The sequence below is a fragment of the Nilaparvata lugens genome, chromosome 6 (assembly GCF_014356525.2).
Source record: "Nilaparvata lugens isolate BPH chromosome 6, ASM1435652v1, whole genome shotgun sequence".
NCBI classification, from domain to species: Eukaryota; Metazoa; Arthropoda; class Insecta; order Hemiptera; family Delphacidae; genus Nilaparvata; species Nilaparvata lugens.
The window spans coordinates 16563979-16584362 of NC_052509.1; the positions used below are offsets into that span (position 1 = coordinate 16563979).

General features: G+C 34.6%; 1 protein-coding gene across 1 annotated transcript; it reads right to left on the bottom strand.

Moving 5' to 3' along the window:
- Positions 1–4380: 4380 nt before the first annotated feature.
- On the bottom strand, positions 4381–19371 carry LOC111044336 (cyclin-dependent kinase 9-like). The gene is made up of 8 exons (XM_022329450.2): positions 18983–19371; positions 17775–17859; positions 15931–16021; positions 15369–15535; positions 14517–14635; positions 9738–10008; positions 7329–7414; positions 4381–5503 (listed from the first exon to the last, which is right to left on the bottom strand). The coding sequence occupies exons 1-8, from the start codon at positions 19129–19131 to the stop codon at positions 5242–5244; spliced, it is 1230 nt and encodes a 409-aa protein (XP_022185142.1). The 5' UTR covers positions 19132–19371; the 3' UTR covers positions 4381–5241.
- Between the last annotated feature and the right edge of the window lie 1013 nt (positions 19372–20384).

The following is a 20384-nucleotide window of genomic DNA, read 5'->3' on the forward strand; positions in this document are numbered from 1 at the left end:
GAAACCTTTTAGGTTGATCCAACTATCTTTGAAAAGCATTCAAGGTGGAGAAACCTTTTAGGTTGATCCAACTATCTTTTATGCTGCAATTACATTAGGCTCCTACGAGCGAGTCACAGGGAATTTGTTCTTGTTGCTCTCATTCCACTATCTCACACTGGTCGCTAGACCGGCCACCACTCTGTGGCCCGGTTGCACAACAGCCGGTAAAATTTTAACCGTGATTAATTTCACGAGAACCAATCGGAGAGCGTCTTTGAAAAGACAGCTTCTCTGATTGGTTCTCGTGGAATTAATCACGGTTAAAATTTAACCGGCATTTATTGTCCCAGCTTGCTTTACACACTTCCACCACAGGGGCGTGTGAAAAATGCACTTTTTTCTTTCTCTCAATGACAAACATGAGACAATTTTATCAATTACCTACGATGTAATGTCTGTGTTGGGAGACATTTTGTTTGGTACGGTATCAACCAGATCAGGTGTTCTTAAACCCTCATTGCTACCTAGATTAGACATACTTGGACCTTGAAGGTGGGTTTTCATTTGTGCGGATTCGCGTTCGGCTGCGTATGCGTAGGCTATAGTCAAAATAGCAACTCTCCCAAACAACAAATTGTATCAACTCAATTGATATCGTACGTCTTCCCATTTAATACAAAGTGCGCCAGAGAAACTTACTTATTTGAAAAAATTCCTGCGCGGTGAATTGGTCGCGTAGGAGGGGGCGCATCTGGAGGGGGAAGCTCTCAAACTTATCCTCCCTAAAGTAAGTAGCCATCAAGCTCTGGTCCAGAGCTGCGGGCCTTCGCAGTTTAGAGCTTTTTTTTAATGGTCGGTCACTTGTTGCTACGCAACGTGCCTTCTACGCTCGATTTTACATTCCTCCTCACAGATTCGTTCCTGGCCGTAATTCGATTCTGTCGTGGGTTAACTAATTTCGGGAGTGTGGAAGTGTCGCTAAACCCAGAAATGGACTTCAACAAGACATCAGAACTCCAGAAGATATGGAAGGAGTGAGGCAGTCAGTTATGCGTTCGGCTCGCAAACACGCAGCTGCTATGGCAATTCCTGATTCCACTGTTCGACGAATTTTCCATGAAGACCTTCAATTTCATCCCTATAAACTGGCTGTTGTTAAAGAATTGACTGAACGCGATTTTGTTGCCCGTCAAAATGCATATGCTGATTGACAACCTACCTTTCATCAGTGACGAGGCTCATTTCCACATGCGTTTCCTCAATCTGATTTTTTATAGGGTTATTTGAAATCCCAATGTCGATCGACCACGGACCTTAGCACACCTCAAGAACAACATTCGCGAGGCCATTGCCAACATACCGATTGATATACTGCAATGAGGGTATACACATATCAAAAATCGAGGTCATCAGCAATGGGGGTCGCCATTGATCTGATGTCAATTTTCAAGACGGCATAAAAAGAATTGAGAAATTTTATTCTCATATAAAAAAAGATTTGAACAATAACTAAAGTACTTTTGATTTTATTGACTTTCAAATAAGTAAGTTTCTCTGGCGCACTTTGTATAACAGTAATTTTAATACTGAATACGATACCTATCAAAATGGATATGATACAAATAAATACGATTTATTGTTTGGGAAACTTGCTATTTTGCAAACGCAACCGAACGCGGATCCGCACAAACAAAAATCCACATTATGTGCTGTTTATACTGAATTTGGTGATCTTAAAAGCTTATCATTTACTTATTAAACAATCATAGTTGATCACAATCAGAATAATCATATATCTTGATTTACTAAACATAATAATTATGCTTTCCAATGCTTACAATAATATTGTTGATTCAACTTGAAAAAATGTTCGTGAAGTTCCATCTTTTCATTGCTTATCCAAACAATATTTATTCTTTAATCTGAAATTTTAAAATCGTTTTTATAGACAAAGACTGAGGACTATGACTCTTAAATTCAGTCATATAAATTGGGTTTCAGAACATTCTAAAGACCTGGTCATAATAATTGTGGGGGCTAAAAGCAAAAGCTGCAAAATCCACTTTTTTCCGGAATTGAGTTATTGGTACCACTGTGAGCTGTTCTGTGTCTAGTTTCAGAATATGTAACTCTTGAAGGCAAAAACTGCTCGGAAATATTTTATTTTAATATATGAAATATAGCCTTGTTTGCAAAGCCTGCAATATCCAAGTTCAAAGTTTGACGTCTGAGAAGCATAACCAACAAAATCCAATTCCACCAATCAGAGTTCTTGATTTGGTCATGTGACCAACATGGCCGCTTTTAGTTGTGATGGGCTGTATGTTGTTGACTTCCAATGAGGATTGGTTTGTAGTGAATACGATAACTGCTCACAAATTTATTAATATTCATATTATTAAGTTATTTCAATAAACTTAAAGTGTAATGGAACCTGATGAAGAAAAAGGTTGGCTTGGTGAAAAAAGTGAAACTAACCGACGTTCAAAGACTTCTTGAAATTCACTACGGACCCAACTGGATTCAAAACATGAGTTTGAATTTCTACAAAAATCTTCTCGAAAAGTATGGTGACCAAGAAGATGATGGGCCTACTTAGCAAGAAGCAGAACCGGAGTGTGAGGAGACCGTAGAATCACTTGAGACTATTGTTTAGAAGAAAATCAACTGTAGAAGAACTCAACTACCTACTCACTTTTCAATGACTTTTTCCATTTTCAATAAAAAAGTTACCTTTTTATTCCTGCGTACATCATTATTTCCTCAAATTCTAAGTAGTATTATGGTAAAGGCAACGCTAACATGATGGTTAAACAATGGCTTGATATTAATACATTGAGTATAAATACATCAAAAACTAAATATATTACATTTTCTCCTACAATAGTTGGTCAACCAAATGATGCTATGAATTTAAAAATACATACAAATTGTGATTTTGAAAAATGGAAGGATTGTGCATGCCCTAAACTAAAAAATGAAAAATCTATAAAGTATCTGGGCATCATGGTTGATTGTAACCTTAAGTGGGAGCCTCATATAGAATATATTTGTAAACGCTTAAAATTTATTTCCTTTATCTTTTATAAAGTCCGTAAAATATTAGACATTAAATTACTTAGGGTCCTTTACTTTGCCTATGTTCAATCGGTGCTGCAATATGGGTTAGTGGTATGGGGAGGAGCGTATGATGTTTTCATGAATAAAATTTTTACATTTCAAAAAATGATAATAAAAGCAATTCTTAATAAGCCAAGGGCTTTTTCTAGTAGTGAAACATTTGCCGAATTTAAAGTGATGACAGTACGTCAAATTTATATAAAGAAACTTCTCTATTATGCATGGATGAGGAAGGAGGAATTTACAGTGAATAATAACGTTTCTATGTATAACCTGAGAGTTACATCTCATAACATTTATAATATTAACTATTCAGATTTGACAATAGTGAGAAGACAATTGGGGTATCTTAGCTCAAAAATAATAAATATAATGCCAAATGCATTGTCAGAATATCTTTCTAATAGGGGTAGACAGAGGATGGAACAGATAAATAAGTGGGTGATACAAAATTTTTTCTTCGACATCAGTCAAATATTATAATTACAAGACTAGTAATTTATTGTTAACTTCGATTTTTTGTAGCTTTGATTATTAGTAAATAAATTTTTTATATTGTCTAACAGCTGATACTCTCACTCAGCGGTCAGGGTTTTGCCCTTGCTGGGTGGTGCCATGTAATTTTAATTTATATGTAAAATAGCATAATATATTAATATAATCTAGAATATTTCTTTTGTAAGTTTTTTATTTTGTATTTTGTTTTTATGGGCAATAAAGATGTTTAAAAAAAAAAAAAAAAAAAAACTATCTATTTACAGATATATGGGTAGGCCTACTAATCTATTTTGTGACTATAGCCTTCAAAAATCTTGACAGACCAAGGAAGCAATGAAGACCGTAACACACTTCACAAGCTAAGACATAATACTGAATGATGATGATCTGAGATTTTTAATAATATACTAGAAGAGTAGAGCTAATTTCACACTGTCGCCAGGTAAGTTGCACGTTAAGCTTCCATCGTTTGCAAAGACATCAGTGAGGGCTGCACGCTGCACGGCAGACCTACCGCATCCACATTCGTTACAGATCTGTTTTGTTGTGTGAATGAATCCATTCTAAAACCGTGAACTATCGGCTCAAGCGGACAGTTGACGACGGTGCGAAATAAACTTTGTGTTTGTCTTAAGACAATAATATGGCTAGTTTTCTAGACAGAGCGAGTTATCAGTGTTATCTAGCGATAATAAACCATTGAAAAAGTACATGCGGAAGTATTGAATTATATTCAGGATGTTTCAAAAATAACCTACAAGTTGAAAGAAATTGAGCGAATATGAGTAAAAATTAATAACTTTATTCTATTCAAAGCTAAACTTAACATAAATCACAAAATACAAATATACACAATTAAATACATGAATGATATTCGAAATGACAAAAAAGGTAAAACTATAATCATTGGAGATTGAATTATTTGATTTGAAAAATCTTATTTTTATTTTAATGGAATTTTTTTTTTGAACAGTCTTAAGCTTTAAGAACACATTTTATAGAAAAAAGCAATTAACTTCAGTTCACATAGCATCATGAAGAAGAAATAATGAAGAATAATTTGATTTAAACAGTTGGGCTCCATTTCATGAAAATTAAATAATTATTAGCCTGCAAGCTGGGCGATAGAAATTATAAAAATACTTTCAAGTTCAAATTATTCCTTGATCATTGATTCTACAGGCAAATGCAATTACATATATATATTCAGTTCACACGCGACATTTATTAACGATATACATTTAATTGGGTTCAACAATCACATCAAAAATATAAACACCTTCAAATGATTCAAGAATTGTGTGCGATGATACTTCACTGCAAAAATTTCAAAGTACTGTAAAATAATAATCATTTTCTCGATCATTCTTAGGAATTGGACTGCAAGCAGAGTATTAATTTATAAAACAACCATGATAAAACTTGAACTCTAATAGAATAATTCTCACGAACATGTCTTTTTACATTTACAGATTTTACAGTTTCCTAACTTCACCGAGTAGAAAAAAGAATATAGATTCAGCAGGGCTGAACTCTTACATCAAATATACACTCACAAAATAATTAAAAATATTTATGATGAACCAAGATCGTACTTCTCAGCTTGGCGTAACGGTTAACGATTTCAAGGATACAATGTGCTTAGAAAACACGATCCTGATAGGTGGTGTCACTAGCCGTGCTGGAGACGCGTGTGGCATGCGCGGCGCTGGAGTGCGCATGCGCGTGTGCGTGCGACGCATGGTGCGCGTGTGTGTGATGGGCGCGCATGTTGGCCGGGCGTCGCGGAGGCGCCAGGTACTCGAACATGCTCTGCGTGTGCTGAGCCAGCATTTTGCTCAGGTCGCACGGCATCGGATCGGTCCAGAAGAAGTCGTGGTTCAGAGCCGAATCCGAGTCACACCTATATTACGCAACATTAATTTCTATCAAAACATTGAATTACACTACAAGTGAAAAACATCAACTATGATCGACATTCGTTTTATTAAGCATCAGGTTACAAGAGCAATAGCAATGTCATACAAATGTTCATTGACAGGGAGATTAACTCCACTATACAAAAATTATTTGCTCGTGTGGAGAACTAGGTACATTCAGACTATTAGCATAGAGGAAAGACAGCATAAGAAGATATCACATGGTATAGGTCGTTTATGTTCCAAATTTCAAGCCGATTTTGGTTAACTCAAGCCAATTACTGTCGACTACTGCCAACTATTACTGTTTTGGTCGAGTTAGTGTAAGAACGGCGCTGTATCAGAGACCTGCGTCATATAGCTTTACTAAAAAGAACTACTAGGACTATCGGCATGAGTTCAGTGAAATTTGGAACATGAACGTCCTATACCATAAACTATATTTTTATGCTATTTTTCTGTATGCTATTAGGCCCATAAGTACCAGCTACATTTAAACAGAGATATATCCGCTGTTCGTTCAAACCCGGAATGAAACCACTCAAACCACAATTGGTGATATTTTTTGTTTTCTATCCTTGGGCAAAAATATGTTTGAAACATCTATTTAGGAGGCCCATTAAACAGTCAGTAGTTTTTTTATAGAGTCGCTATGTACATCAGAGATTGTTAATAGTTTGGAAATGAAAATATTTCGCAGTCGATATACTGTAGTACATCAAAGTAGTGATCAAAGATTTTTATTATTTTATTATTATTAAAAACACACAAAACAAGACAAAACAAAATTACAAAGATTTACGAAACAAATAAAACACAATAAAATGTTACAAATATAAAAAACCATGGGCTTAGTGTTTGGGTGTGTTGGAGAAGAGAAAAAAGAGGAAGATTCCTAGCCAACTATAGTTTCCCATGTAATAGGCAGGCAAAAAAGAGAAGTAATGAGGAAAAAAGGAAGGGAGAAATGGGGGGAAGGAAGAAAACAGAGGAATAGGTACTCAAAATAAAGGTAAACGAGTCCACTGAAAAATGAAAAAACTAATGAAAAAAAAAATGCTGGAGCAGAAATCTCGAGTCATATATCTAAATGGAAGAAGAAATTACTGTATGTCCAGTTTTTTATATCCAGTTTAATTTTTCCGCTGATCTTATTGTCCATGAGAAAGTGATTTGGAATGAGGTTTATTATTTTAGTACCTATGTAAATTAATTTGATAATGAATTTTCGGTTATCATTTTAATTTGAGGTTAATGTTTTGTTCAAGTTGTTAACTAGTTATTATATGTTAATTGATGTCATTGCTGTGAAATTTACGTGAACTGTACAAAAAAAAAACAAAAAATCAAATTTTGTACCAGGTTTTCCTCCGACATAAGATATATGATACTACATAATATAAATGTGTGAAACCTGTCCAAACAAATAATGCGACCTTCCTTCCACAGGGTTTCATAAATCCTAACCTGTAAGAAAATGCCACAAAAATCAAAATCTCTTCACAAAACAAATTACTCACCGTGCGAAATTTATTGATTTCTAGAATATATTACTTATTTATAATTTTAATTTTCAAAACTCTAAATTAGATTTTCTCTAACATTATAGTAGTATAATATGTAGTTGCATAATTATCTAGTATCAGAGATTGATACAAATCAATCAAAGATTTAGCATACTGCAATTAATACTACATTTATGATTGTATAATGGGGTCCTTGGATAGATATTATAAACAGTAATTCTAGTTATGATAGTATTGCCAGTAGGAATAGAAATGAATACAAAATATTGTATTATAGACTTACCTCTTGCTTGGGTCGAGCACCAGAAGTTTGTCGATGAGGTCGCACGCATAGGGATCTTTTACATATGGCCGCAGGCGGTCTTTCACCTGAAAAAAGTTAATCGAAGATAAGTAACAGGAACTTCACTAACTGAAAACTTGAATTAATTAAGCTGTTTACCCGGGCTGATTATTCATCAACTGACCTCTTGATGAAGTTACATCCGGGTTTTGTAGCTTTGCCTATCAGCGGAGGGCCACTAGACTGTAATACTACCCAAACAAAAACATCCAACATTTTTAAAAATGTATCTTTCCATAAGCAACAGATGCTCTTTTGTATCTTTCCAAAAGCAAAATGTTGCATCCGAAAAGATACACAAGGAGCTTTTTGGAATTACGTCCTTTGATCACAACACAGCCTATCAACTGACATTCGTTCAACATGCTATTTCTATTGTTGGTGATACGTTGTAACTCTCTCATTCATGAATAATCTCTGTGTGCTCTCTGTAGCTTCCTTCATCTAGGGATCTAGGGTCTATGAAGCCTGCAGATGTTTTAGGAAAGCCGTGAATATTACCCCGCGAACCATAACTTGCCTACACGCCGATTCAAAGTCACGGAGGCAGAGCTACTGGACGCGTACTGTACCCCATTTAGTCCAGCCAAATGGTCGTTTTTCAGGAAACAGCCCCGAAAGAATTTTTCTCGACGGTTCTATATTTATTTTGGGGCGCTGAATCCGAATCCGAAATTTGCTGACACGCCAGAGGGCGGGCGGCTTCACCCCCAAAACCCCCAAAATTTCGGACTTTTTTCGAATTTCTCATTCAATCTCGAAAACCTTGAGTTTCTCAAGAAAAATCATTCTTGACAAAATTAAAGAAAATAGAATTTCCAATAAATTGAGTGGTCACGCAGGACTCTGCCGTTCTTTGTTCCGGAGCTACGAATTTTCAAAAAAGGGGTATTTTTAAAGGGTTTTTCAAAATTATGCAAACTCACCACTTTCACCCTATACAACTTGTATATTTCACTAGTAATGATGAAAAACCACACATCATGTGAAATAGCAATTAATTCTGAAAAGGATTACTTGGGAATATTCAAATTTAGTAGAGGGGGAGGGGGGACACCCAAAAATAGAAAACAAATCATTCAGTAAAAATACAAATTTTTCATTATAATACCTTTTCAAGGCCTTCCTAACAAAAAACACCATATTTCGGCTGGAATCACCCTTAATTCTACTATTTCCGGGTGGGGGGGGGGGACCCATAATGATACCTGAAGGATCAAAACTTTAAACACTTATAACTTTTGACAGAATAGTCAGATCTCCTTGTTCTACATCTCATTCTTCTCAGCTCGTCAAGGCGGTTCAAAATCATGTATCATAACTTAAATTTGATAAAAAATAAAAAAATCCTCTTTTAGTGTATTTTTATTGTATTTATTTAAATACACAGAAAAATGCCCAATTTCAAAACTGTGTATCTCGGTAACCCGAAAAGATAAAAAATGTTACTTGGTCTTGATTTGAAGAACAGAATCTCCTCTTTCATGTGAGGTGAATGAATTTTGTAAAAATATAATCGTGAAGTAAGATACGTTTGTTTCAAAAAATCAAGAAATTTGCGATATTTTCCTCATTTTCACAGTCTCGACAGTTTTTTCGATAATAAACAATCATGCAAGATGGATTTGAGGCAACGTAGCTTATAGAGCATATAATTTTCTTTCATTTGAGACCAATCGCAAGTTTCTATCATGTATCTTACTCGTTTTAGAGACACTTGAATAACAGTAAAATCGCAGAAAAAATGAGAAAATGAAAATAATCATTTTTTCAATCGGTTGTAACTTTTGAAGGGTATTAGAATCAGAAAAACGATTTATGATAGCGAAAAGAGGAGAAATTTCTCTACAACCTTGACTACTTTTTGGATTTTTTATCTGAAGTATTCTACAAGATACGCAACTTTGAATATGCGAGACTGTGAAAATGATTAACGTATCACTAATTTTTCGCATATTCAAAGTGGCGTGTCTTGTAGAATACTTCAGATAAAAAATCCAAAAAGTACCTAGTCAAGGTTGTTGAGAATTTACTCCTCTTTTCGCTATCATAAATCGTTTTTATGATTCTAATACCGTTCAAAAGTTACAACCGATTGAAAAAATGATTATTTTCATTTTCCCATTTTTTCTGCGATTTTACTGTTATTCAAGTGTCTCTAAAACGAGTAAGATACATGATAGAAACTTGCGATTGGTCTCAAATGAAAGAGAATTATATGCTCAAAATACATATAGAACCGTCGAGAAAAATTCTTTCGGGCTGTTTCCTGAAAAACGACCATTTGACTGGACTAATTTGAATAAATTTAATTTTAGGTCTAGTGTTTGATGTTGACTGAAGACTGACCTTGCGTTTCTGTCCGCGCAACAACTCCATCTTGTTGTAGAGGTCGAGCTGGTCGACCTGTGGCCAGACCTCGGGTGTGATGGAGCCGCATAGCTGCGAAATGAACGTCAGCTGCTGCTGCTCGGTGTTGCCCTGCATGATGGGGCTGCGGGTCCACATCTCGGCCATGATGCAGCCGGCACCCCACAGGTCCACCGGCGGTCCGTAGTTGCGGTCTCCCAGCAGCAGCTCTGGCGGCCGGTACCACAGTGTCACCACGCGGTTCGTGTACCTGAAAACAACCACATATATTAGCAACACTCTTAATACATTACAAACTACCAAATAATATCTTACTAGACCGGTGTTTATCTAGTAGACTAGAGTATCTACAACCACATCCATTAGCTGGAATACTATACTGTAATACTAGTACTGTGTTTACTACTACCATAGAGAAAAGATAGCATAAGACTCGATGCACATTTACGACGCTAGCCAGTCGCGTTTTTACGAGTGGAGCGACTCTCTGCCGGCAGCCAATTTCAGTTCAGTGCACACTTGTGCGTATCGACAGCGTCTCACTGTCGACTGACGTCATTTTGTGCTTGGGCAACTTGGCCATTAATCGTGATAGGAAAGTTCTGATTTCTAATTTTCAAAGTTTTTTGTAATACCGGATTTCAGCAATTATTATAAAAATCACAATAAATTATTGAAGGGATTATTTATCAGCAGTAATAAATAGATTAATCGGTTAATAACTATTATAGAGATAATAGAAATGAAGAGGAAATAGTACAACATTTTGAAAAAGACCTTCTACTTCTTTTTAAAATGCAATAAACCTCTAAATTATAAAACCATTAAAATCAATTTATTGAAAGCACTATAAATTCCAGGACTTACTCCCATCTCCAGGCGAAAACTCAAAATAAATAAACATTAGTGTTGGCTTATTCAAAATTATAATATGAACATTATAACATTAAAAACCTTAGGTATATTATGTTTTTATAATCAACAAATTGTTGAACATTGTTTTAATAATCTTGAATTAGTCAATACTGATGTTTATTTATTTCGAATTTGTACCCGAAGACGGGATAGAAAAAAAAGTCCCGCAATGTAGCCTATAATGCTTTGAACGAATAAAAAAGTATAAACTCAAAAAAAAATCAATTTTTAATTGTTCTATAATCATTCAAAGAACATTTTGTTGTTTGAAAAATACTACTATTTCAATTCTATATTTATTAATTAGCAGTATATATGCACAATACATTAACAGTATATACACAGCATATACAGTGTATAGAATAAGTATAGTATTTGCCTCCAGAATATAACATGAGATGAAAGAACACCAACAATTCTAAGAATCGGCAAAACAATCATAAAAATTACTTTGAATACTGTGTTGCATATCCATTCATTTCCGATATATTTAGATGTCGAATATCGCTACTTCTGACAACAAAAACCTAAAAACTGAAAAAAATGAACTGACAAAATAGCAAATTAGCAATCATAGCAATCCATACTTATTGAATAAATAATATGTGTAGGCTATTTGTCTTATTATATATTATACTCACTGTCCTGACACATAGCTGTTTAGTTTCTCATCAGTGAGTATAGAATTTAATTATATTTTATACTCACTGCTTCTTATTTCGTATTCAATCTCTTCTGAGCATTCAAACAGGATGGATGAGCATCGGAAACGAGTGGCTCTTGCGTGCAGTGTCTACAAATAATTATTTATATATAGTAATGAGGGAGGAGAATGAAACATATACCAAGAAGTGTTGGATTTCAATCAATCTAGTCTAGCCGACATTTGTAGTTATTTATCGTATATAGTTTATTATTTCAAAAGATCTATTGTTCCAATTAGCCTTTTGATCGAAACAGAAACACAAAGTATGAATGGAGTTAACAAACAATGAAAACATAAAAAATCATGGGAAACTACTCAGAACTCAGCTATGATTTGAAGCCAATACGGTAATAGTTCTTAGAATTCTATTCAGAGCAAGATGTTATTAATCAAGTACTGTAATAATAGTACAATTATTACTTTTACCTCAATGCAATAACAGAGTACGTTATTGTATAAAGATTAACTCCAAAACAATATAGCTCTTATTATGGATTTTCATCAATCATATTATATTTATAGTAAAAAGTCTAGAACAGTTTCTAAATGAAACTTCGAAAATACATTTGAAAATATTGAGTACAGTACATATAGAATGGCTTAACATCCAATACAACCAAAACTTCTTCAATTTTGATTATTTTCGATAACCGCGAGGCCATTTGACTAATTTGGAGGCGCTGAATCCGAATCTGAAATCACAATTTCTCTATCCTCATTTTTACGGGTTTTAGGTTTTTGTAGTGGATAATAAAACGCGACTTGCCCGCCGTGACGTAAAGAAAGTGGCGGCTGGCATGCGTCAGCAGAGCGTCGGCAAAGCGTAAGCGGGCGTGCGACGCTGTAATGTGCACTGCTACGTCTGGAACCCATATACTTCTAACAACTTTTAGAACGCCAATGACTTGTTGTCGCTCTAGTCGTAAAAACGCGACTAGAAATGACGCAAGTGTGCACCGGGCCTAAGAAGATATCCCATGGGTGTTTATGATCCAAATTTCACTGTTAACTCAAACCAATAGTCCTAGTAGGTCTTCTTCATGAAGCTATGTGACGCTGGTAGTCTCTCATACTGTGCCTTTCTTATGCCGCATCTACATGTTGGCCCAATGAATGCCAATGTCGAACAGTGCCTGTGTGTGGATGGGTGGTTTGCCAGCGCTGGCCTTCATCGACCTTCGTAAGGAATTGCACCGTTAACAGGCGGGCCAGCACGGAATGTCACTCTCACCCGGCCAAAACAGTATTAATAAACATAATTCGACAGTAGTCCGCTGGAGTTGAGAGAAACTTGGCTTCAAATTAGTATATAAACACCTCACCTACTGTACTTATGCATATGAACATAAATTAAATCTTCATTTTATAACTATTATTTATAATATAAAGGATATCATTTCGTTATTATATCTAATTAAATAAATGTATGTATCTTGGTTTAAGTGCAGTAGCATATACTTATATTTATTTTTTGTAAAGCTTTTTTGTATTTTGTTTTTGGCAAATAAAATTCATTCATTCATTCATTATACCAGGTGATAACTTCTTATGCTATCTTTTCACTATGCTACTACTGTAATAAACTACGAAATTGGAGTATCATGCAGGGTGTAATACCGAACTTATAATTGGTGTAAACAGAGTAGCGCAGGGAAACGGAAAATTTTGAATGTAAGGCTGACCACTAGCGACAAAACAAGTATGATAAACATGTGTGACATCGTGCATGTTTTGTCATCAGGGAGAGGCTTCTAACCTAAAATGAACAACCAATAACAATAAATACTCCATTGGAAAACTACAAATTATAATAATGCAAGAATAATAGAGTAGCGATAAGAAATAAAAAACAAAAAATCGAAGATAAAAAACCGAAACTTGAAAAATTTTATTCGAAACCTTTCGCTGTGATGGCACAACAATATATGACGTCATGTGTGCATACACATGTTCTACATGGAACATGTAGAAACATAGGTTTCTACATATAGTAGAGTCGTCCTAAACTGATCCACCTTTATTTTTAAATTTCATGTTATTCAAGTTTTTTTCTCAATAAGTTCTGTTTTAAATAAAGGGCTGTCACTCACCTATTCACTTGGCCATTCTTGGTGGCGCTGAATGCTCGTGCCAACCCAAAATCAGCCAGTTTCAGAACACCTGTTTTGGTAATTAGAACATTGGCTGCTTTCATATCACGATGTAAAATCTGTCAAAACAATACAAAGCATCAAAATCGATCCAAACAGAAAATAAAATTCTTTCAGTAAATGTAAAATTCAAGTAGCATGTATAAGAAACCTGGAAATGTATAGTTTTTCAGCCCACAGGCACATTATTCGAACACTAAAACCATTTCATTTTTCCTCCAAAAAAATATAATTAAAACTGGTAGCATTGTTTGAAAACAACCATCAAATAGAATACAAACTATTTGAACTATTCATTTAATTGAAACCATCTATTTTAACATATTATTAGAACTATTCGACTTAGCATTCACCAGTTCTATATAAACGATTAATTGCAGAAGTGGGCATTGAGGGGAGAATCAATTCGAACAAGCTGTCGGCCCCATTTCAAAAATCTGAAAATTCTGCCTCTCCCAAGCCTCTACATTCATAGAACACTCTGCTTCATAAAAAAAACTTATATAGGTGTAATACCGAACTTATAATTGGTGTAAACAGAGTAGCGCAGGGAAACGGAAAATTTTGAATGTAAGGCTGACCACTAGCGACAAAACAAGTATGATAAACATGTGTGACATCGTGCATGTTTTGTCATCAGGGAGAGGCTTCTAACCTAAAATGAACAACCAATAACAATAAATACTCCATTGGAAAACTACAAATTATAATAATGCAAGAATAATAGAGTAGCGATAAGAAATAAAAAACAAAAAATCGAAGATAAAAAACCGAAACTTGAAAAATTTTATTCGAAGCCTTTCGCTGTGATGGCACAACAATATATGACGTCATGTGTGCATACACATGTTCTACATGGAACATGTAGAAACATAGGTTTCTACATATAGTAGAGTCGTCCTAAACTGATCCACCTTTATTTTTAAATTTCATGTTATTCAAGTTTTTCTCAATAAGTTCTGTTTTAAATAAAGGGCTGTCACTCACCTATTCACTTGGCCATTCTTGGTGGCGCTGAATGCTCGTGCCAACCCAAAATCAGCCAGTTTCAGAACACCTGTTTTGGTAATTAGAACATTGGCTGCTTTCATATCACGATGTAAAATCTGTCAAAACAATACAAAGCATCAAAATCAATCCAAACAGAAAATAAAATTCTTTCAGTAAATGTAAAATTCAAGTAGCATGTATAAGAAACCTGGAAATGTATAGTTTTTCAGCCCACAGGCACATTATTCGAACACTAAAACCATTTCATTTTTCCTCCAAAAAAAATATAATTAAAACTGGTAGCATTGTTTGAAAACAACCATCAAATAGAATACAAACTATTTGAACTATTCATTTAATTGAAACCATCTATTTTAACATATTATTAGAACTATTCGACTTAGCATTCATCAGTTCTATATAAACGATTAATTGCAGAAGTGGGCATTGAGGGGAGAATCAATTCGAACAAGCTGTCGGCCCCATTTCAAAAATCTGAAAATTCTGCCTCTCCCAAGCCTCTACATTCATAGAACACTCTGCTTCATAGAAAAAACTTATATAGGTTTAATACCGACGAAACATTTCATCACTACGCAACTAGAAACAGGAGTAACCTGAGAGATGAGGCACACCAAACAACCATGTATGAACGAGGGGTGAGGAGTTCAGGTATTCGTCTCTATAATTTACTGCCAGCTCGCTTAAAAGAAATAGCCCGTAAGAATGTTGGTATTCAATTAAAAAAAGTTTCTGTGAATATTTGCTTACTCTGTTCAGGAGTTCAAAGAGCACTAAATAAAAAAAATTAATGCAAGCTGAAACTTGTGATTGTCTACTTGAACTCACCTTGTTGCTATGGATGTAGTACAACCCGTTCAAGAGTTGTTGCATAACTTTCTTTATTTCTCCCAGATTGAATTTCACCTGCACATTTGAAAGCAGTCCGGCCAGATCATGTTCACAAAAGTCAAAGACTAGATAAAAGGTAGAGCGGTACCTGTTGAATTCAGTCGCTGAAAAGTAAACAAATGAATTGATAAAGTAAGTTAGACTCAGGCAGTGGAAATGCAATCATATTCACAATTTACAGTTTAAAATTGTTGAGAAAAAATAATGTGAAAAATATGTATTACTTTTGATGAATGTAACATTGCTTGGCTTCCAACTCCAACCATAAGCATTAACTAATTTAATTGACTATAGTTCTACACTCTTGCATGATTTGGAAGTTATAGCAAAAAGGATTTTTTTTCATTCTCTAGAATACATTTCAGTAGCCTGCAGAGGTTCCAATAGGTTCCTATATACTTTGTTACTACATATAAAGATGGATGAGCATGGAAAAACTTTCTATTCATTTACATCAAATTTATATTATTTACAAGTTTAATATTTATCATGAATTTACCTTTTGTTCTGCAAATTTCTATCAAATTCACGACGTTTTCTTGTTTCAATAGTTGTAATATCCTTATCTCTCTCAGTGCAGTGATGGGGAACTGAAAAGAAAGATACAATGAAATGAATGGTTTATCAATCATTGGCAGATGTTAGAATACCTTCAAATTAAATAAATGAATGATTAAATAAATAAATACTATTTGAAGAATTAAGTTATTAACAGGATAACTAGATTACATTCTAGGTACATTGGGTATTAATATTCCGCAGCTCGTTGGTTAATGGAACCAATCAGCTGAGAAGTACACAATATTGGAATGACGCAGCTTGTTAACATGGTCATTTATAGGCCAACAAAGCAAGTCTGTCAATTATCATCATAGTTACGTGGACCCAACGTCCATGTCGATCAACAGAAGGTTGATCACTCACAGGTGTAAGATTCAAAGTGGTGGGGGGAACGCCAGCGTGACGTCACGTGTAGTAAAAAAGTGATAGTTTATTCACTGTATCTTCAAATACATGATCGTTTATTCTCCTCAAGATTGACCTAGAACTTGAAAATTCTCCGTACTTATAGCAGATGAATCACTGATTCTAATAATGTTGTCAAATATTTTAAGTTCATTCAACTTGTATGAATAAAATGAAGTTGAAAGTTTTTCAAGAATCTAAAAACGTGACATGAAAGAGTTGATACGCTAGAAAAGCGTTGGTAGACAACGTTATACTATTATAATTTCAGATTAACCCATAAAACAATCTTGATAAACCACTGCATTGCAATAAACCGATCCCGATAAATCGGATACATTGCATTCATATAAATGCACTGAACACATGCTGGTACCGATCACATGTTCTACGAGAATCAAAATATCTTATACCCGAAATTCACAAACTGAAGTATAGCCAAACTACAAAAATAAACAAGACCTAGAAGATAAAGAAACCTTAAGGGTTTGAAAGGGTAGGTTAAGAGGTAGGGTTTTTGCTTTTAAATGGCAAAATGCTTGTATTATTCAATTGTTTTGATAATTAATGTAAAGCAGAAACAGAAAGCTTGCATGTCAGAACATGTCTGTGTTAAATAATTTGACTATACGTCACCGTATGGTTTTCAAGAATGCGATATTCTACCTACTTTGTACTACAGCCTACGTCACGGCTGCAGTTCACCTACTCCAATTGCATGTCAACTAAAATCCCATAGATGAGTGACCAACCTTCTGTCCACTAACTTTGACATGGACCAGCAAAGTGAGACAGAAAATCTTGGGTCTGGTTGCACATAAGCCTGTTCAATTTTCATCATTATGCATGTTTAATGTACATCATTATACATGTTTAATACATTGTATTCTGGGTTGGGTTAGGTTAGATCTTAGATCACATTTGGTTGATGTGAGTGTACATGAAATGCTGTAGAATATCTTTGTCATTTAAAAAAGCTTCATAAAATATATTATAAATTTTATTCTTCAAGAATAGTTTTTACAAATAAATATTATTAGAGATCATCCAGTCACATAGTAACAATCTTCAATCAAGAAATATAAGGCCCGGTCGCACAACAGCCGGTTAAATTTTAACCGTGAATAATTTCACGAGGACCAATCACCAATCAGAGGAGTTTTTGAAAAGATGGCTTCTCTGATTGTTTCTTGTAGAATTAATTACGGTTAAAATTTAACCGGCTGTTGTGCAACCGGGCCTTATACTTCTTGATTGAAGATTGATACTTTGTGACACTAAGTGACGCAAGATATCAATTTAATTTCATAGAGTTGATATTTTATTTGATCATAGTAATTCCAACGTTTGATGGATGATTCATTCAAATTTACTTACACCTTCTTTCTCATTCTCCATTAGAACTTTCTTCATGGCAACTATCTTTTTAGGATTGGCCTTTTCTCTTGCTTTGAAAACTTCCCTGCAATAAAAAACATGTTGACAATGTAAAACAGAGAACCCTCCTCTAATATGTGTAATATTGTAGCTCATTTACATCTGAAACACCTTAACACACCAACAATAATTGAATCTCCAAGAACCAAAGAGTAGGCTAATAAACAGTTTCAATTAAGGTTTATAAAAAGAATAACAAAATTAGTCGGAACACACTACTATCAAATTTGGGAAACAGTTTTATCCCTTTAATATCGTTTCTTGTAGAAAGTAGACTATACTTTACATTTTTAGATTTGTCTACAAGACAAGAAGACAGGACTATTTTCAATTAAATATATTTATTGGCTCATTTTATTGGCCCCAATTATAGTTAGGTCTCTACATTAAAAGGCAAGGTTAGTTTGGGTCCTTTTCAATCACAAAAATATACAGCCTACTTTGATCTAAATACAGAACACTGTACAATTATGAAATACAAAAGAAAAGATTCCGACAAAAATATAGTTTAGAAACTGTTTAATGACTCATAAAAGAAGTTTTGAAATTGACAGCAGGCTTATTAACATCTTACGCCATAAGAATAATATAAGTAACTAATTATTTTTATTTTGAGAAAAACAGAACCAAATATTTAATTGTTGTCTTAGCTTATTGCTAGGATCTGTAATTCAATATGATAAAATGTATTGAAACCATTACAGAGTATAACCTGAACATAACTATTGATTAATACAGACAGATAGATATGAAAAAATTAGGGCAATTTCTTATAATATAGGACATTGTATCACTGTCAATAAATATCATGTAAATTTCCTCATATTGGATTGAAAACACAATAGTTTTTTTAACTTACAAATTAAATGTTATTTATACAAAACTCAAGGTTTAATGCTCATGGCAACATCATAAAACATTGAATTGCAATGCCATACGCATTGGAACATGAGTATTTCTTAAACAACTAGAATCTAGGAAAGACAAAATGTTATGTTTTTATTGTATGTAATTTATTAATTCAAGTAAATCACAAGTTCTCTGCCGTTAGTGCCATATTGTAACTATTGATAGTCTAATATTAATTTTATTAATTTGTATGTTATCACTTTTATTGCAAATAAATGAATTTGAATTAGAAAGCTTACCCGAATGTTCCTTGTCCGATTTTTGCAATTTTCTCGTACTTAGAAGCTTCATCACAAAATGGAAAATCAAATTCTTCAATGTATTTCTCCTTGTCCTTTATGTTCATTATACTACTAGTCTCATTAGTATTTACTCGATTAGGCATCATAATTGCTGTTTTTTAAAATTGACAAGCCACTTATAAGAAGAAGCAACTTAAGTTCAAAAACTATGATTTGCTAAATATAAGAATATTTTGAGTTTATAAACAGTAGTTTTTAGTGTACAATAAACAACCAAAACAAAAGCACACCAAGCCTTGGCTAGCCTAGCTCTACACTTGACTGTTGTCTGTCTGTCTGTATGTTGTCTGTAAATAGACGAGACGTCGGTCAAAATGGTTCTTGGAAAAGGCGAGGCTCGCTGTAGAACTGCTCCTTTCTACTGCGCAAGCTAGTATCTGTGAGTAACACATTCATTGGAGCAGTTTGTTACCAGCTACTTGGAAAAATAACTGTTAATTTGTTTTCGTGAACAAGTGAACGAATGAGCACGTACAGTCGGCAGCCATTGTGAATGAGTGGAAACATGTAGCCATCATGTCTGAGAAATCATCTCATTTTAATTGTGGTTTATGAGAAAAAAACAATTGTTCACTAATTATAATTTACAGCGTCATCTTCAAAATGTTTATAAGGTTAATAGGCCTGCAAAAGAAGGAGCAATATGTCCGTTTGAAGACTGCAGAGAAACATTCAGCAGTAAACATTTAAAGTTAGTCGGACACTTGACAGAGAAGCATGAATTTCAGCTATCAATTGATGAAATCACGTTTGCTTCTGAATTGAGCAACATAAACTGGAATCAAATATTCAGCACCACACATCCAGAACTGACATTTGATATATTGATTACTGCTGGGTACATAAGCGCCTTCAACTCTGTGTACCCTTAAGTAATGAGGAAATCTACAAGACTCAATAGAGGTCCACAGTCCCACACTTCAAACGAGAGAACATGGTTCATAGGGGATCTCTGTAGGCAGAAGAACCTAGTGTTGCTGCTAAACCATCAATACAAGACAGCCAAGACACAAGAAAAGAGACAAAACAGCTACAGGCTCTACCTGAGAGTAAACAATGAGTACCGAAGGAATGTCAGACAGGAAAAGAGAGAGCACACAACCAACATCATCATGAATGCAGACAACAAGTGCAAAGCGGCCTGGGATGTGATCAACGAACATCGTCCAAAGAAGCCCCAGGTAGACTCTCCACTCAGCCCTGACGATTTCAACAATTATTTTGTTGAGACTGCTGGTAATGTGTTGAAGGACCTAGACGAAACAGGCGACCACGATCCAGTTGTTGGCATAAACACCAGAGATGGTGTAAGTATGTGTATGTGTGGAAGGAGGTTAAC

Excerpts from the sequence above, each read along its gene's own strand:
- LOC111044336 (XM_022329450.2), bottom strand. The coding sequence starts at position 19,131 with ATGATGCCTAATCGAGTAAATACTAATGAGACTAGTAGTATAATGAAC. Across the intron at positions 16,022-17,774 it reads TGGAGAATGAGAAAGAAGGT|TTCCCCATCACTGCACTGAG; the intron begins GTAAGTAAATTT and ends CTTTCTTTTCAG. Across the intron at positions 15,536-15,930 it reads AGAAATTTGCAGAACAAAAG|CGACTGAATTCAACAGGTAC; the intron begins GTAAATTCATGA and ends TTTACTTTTCAG.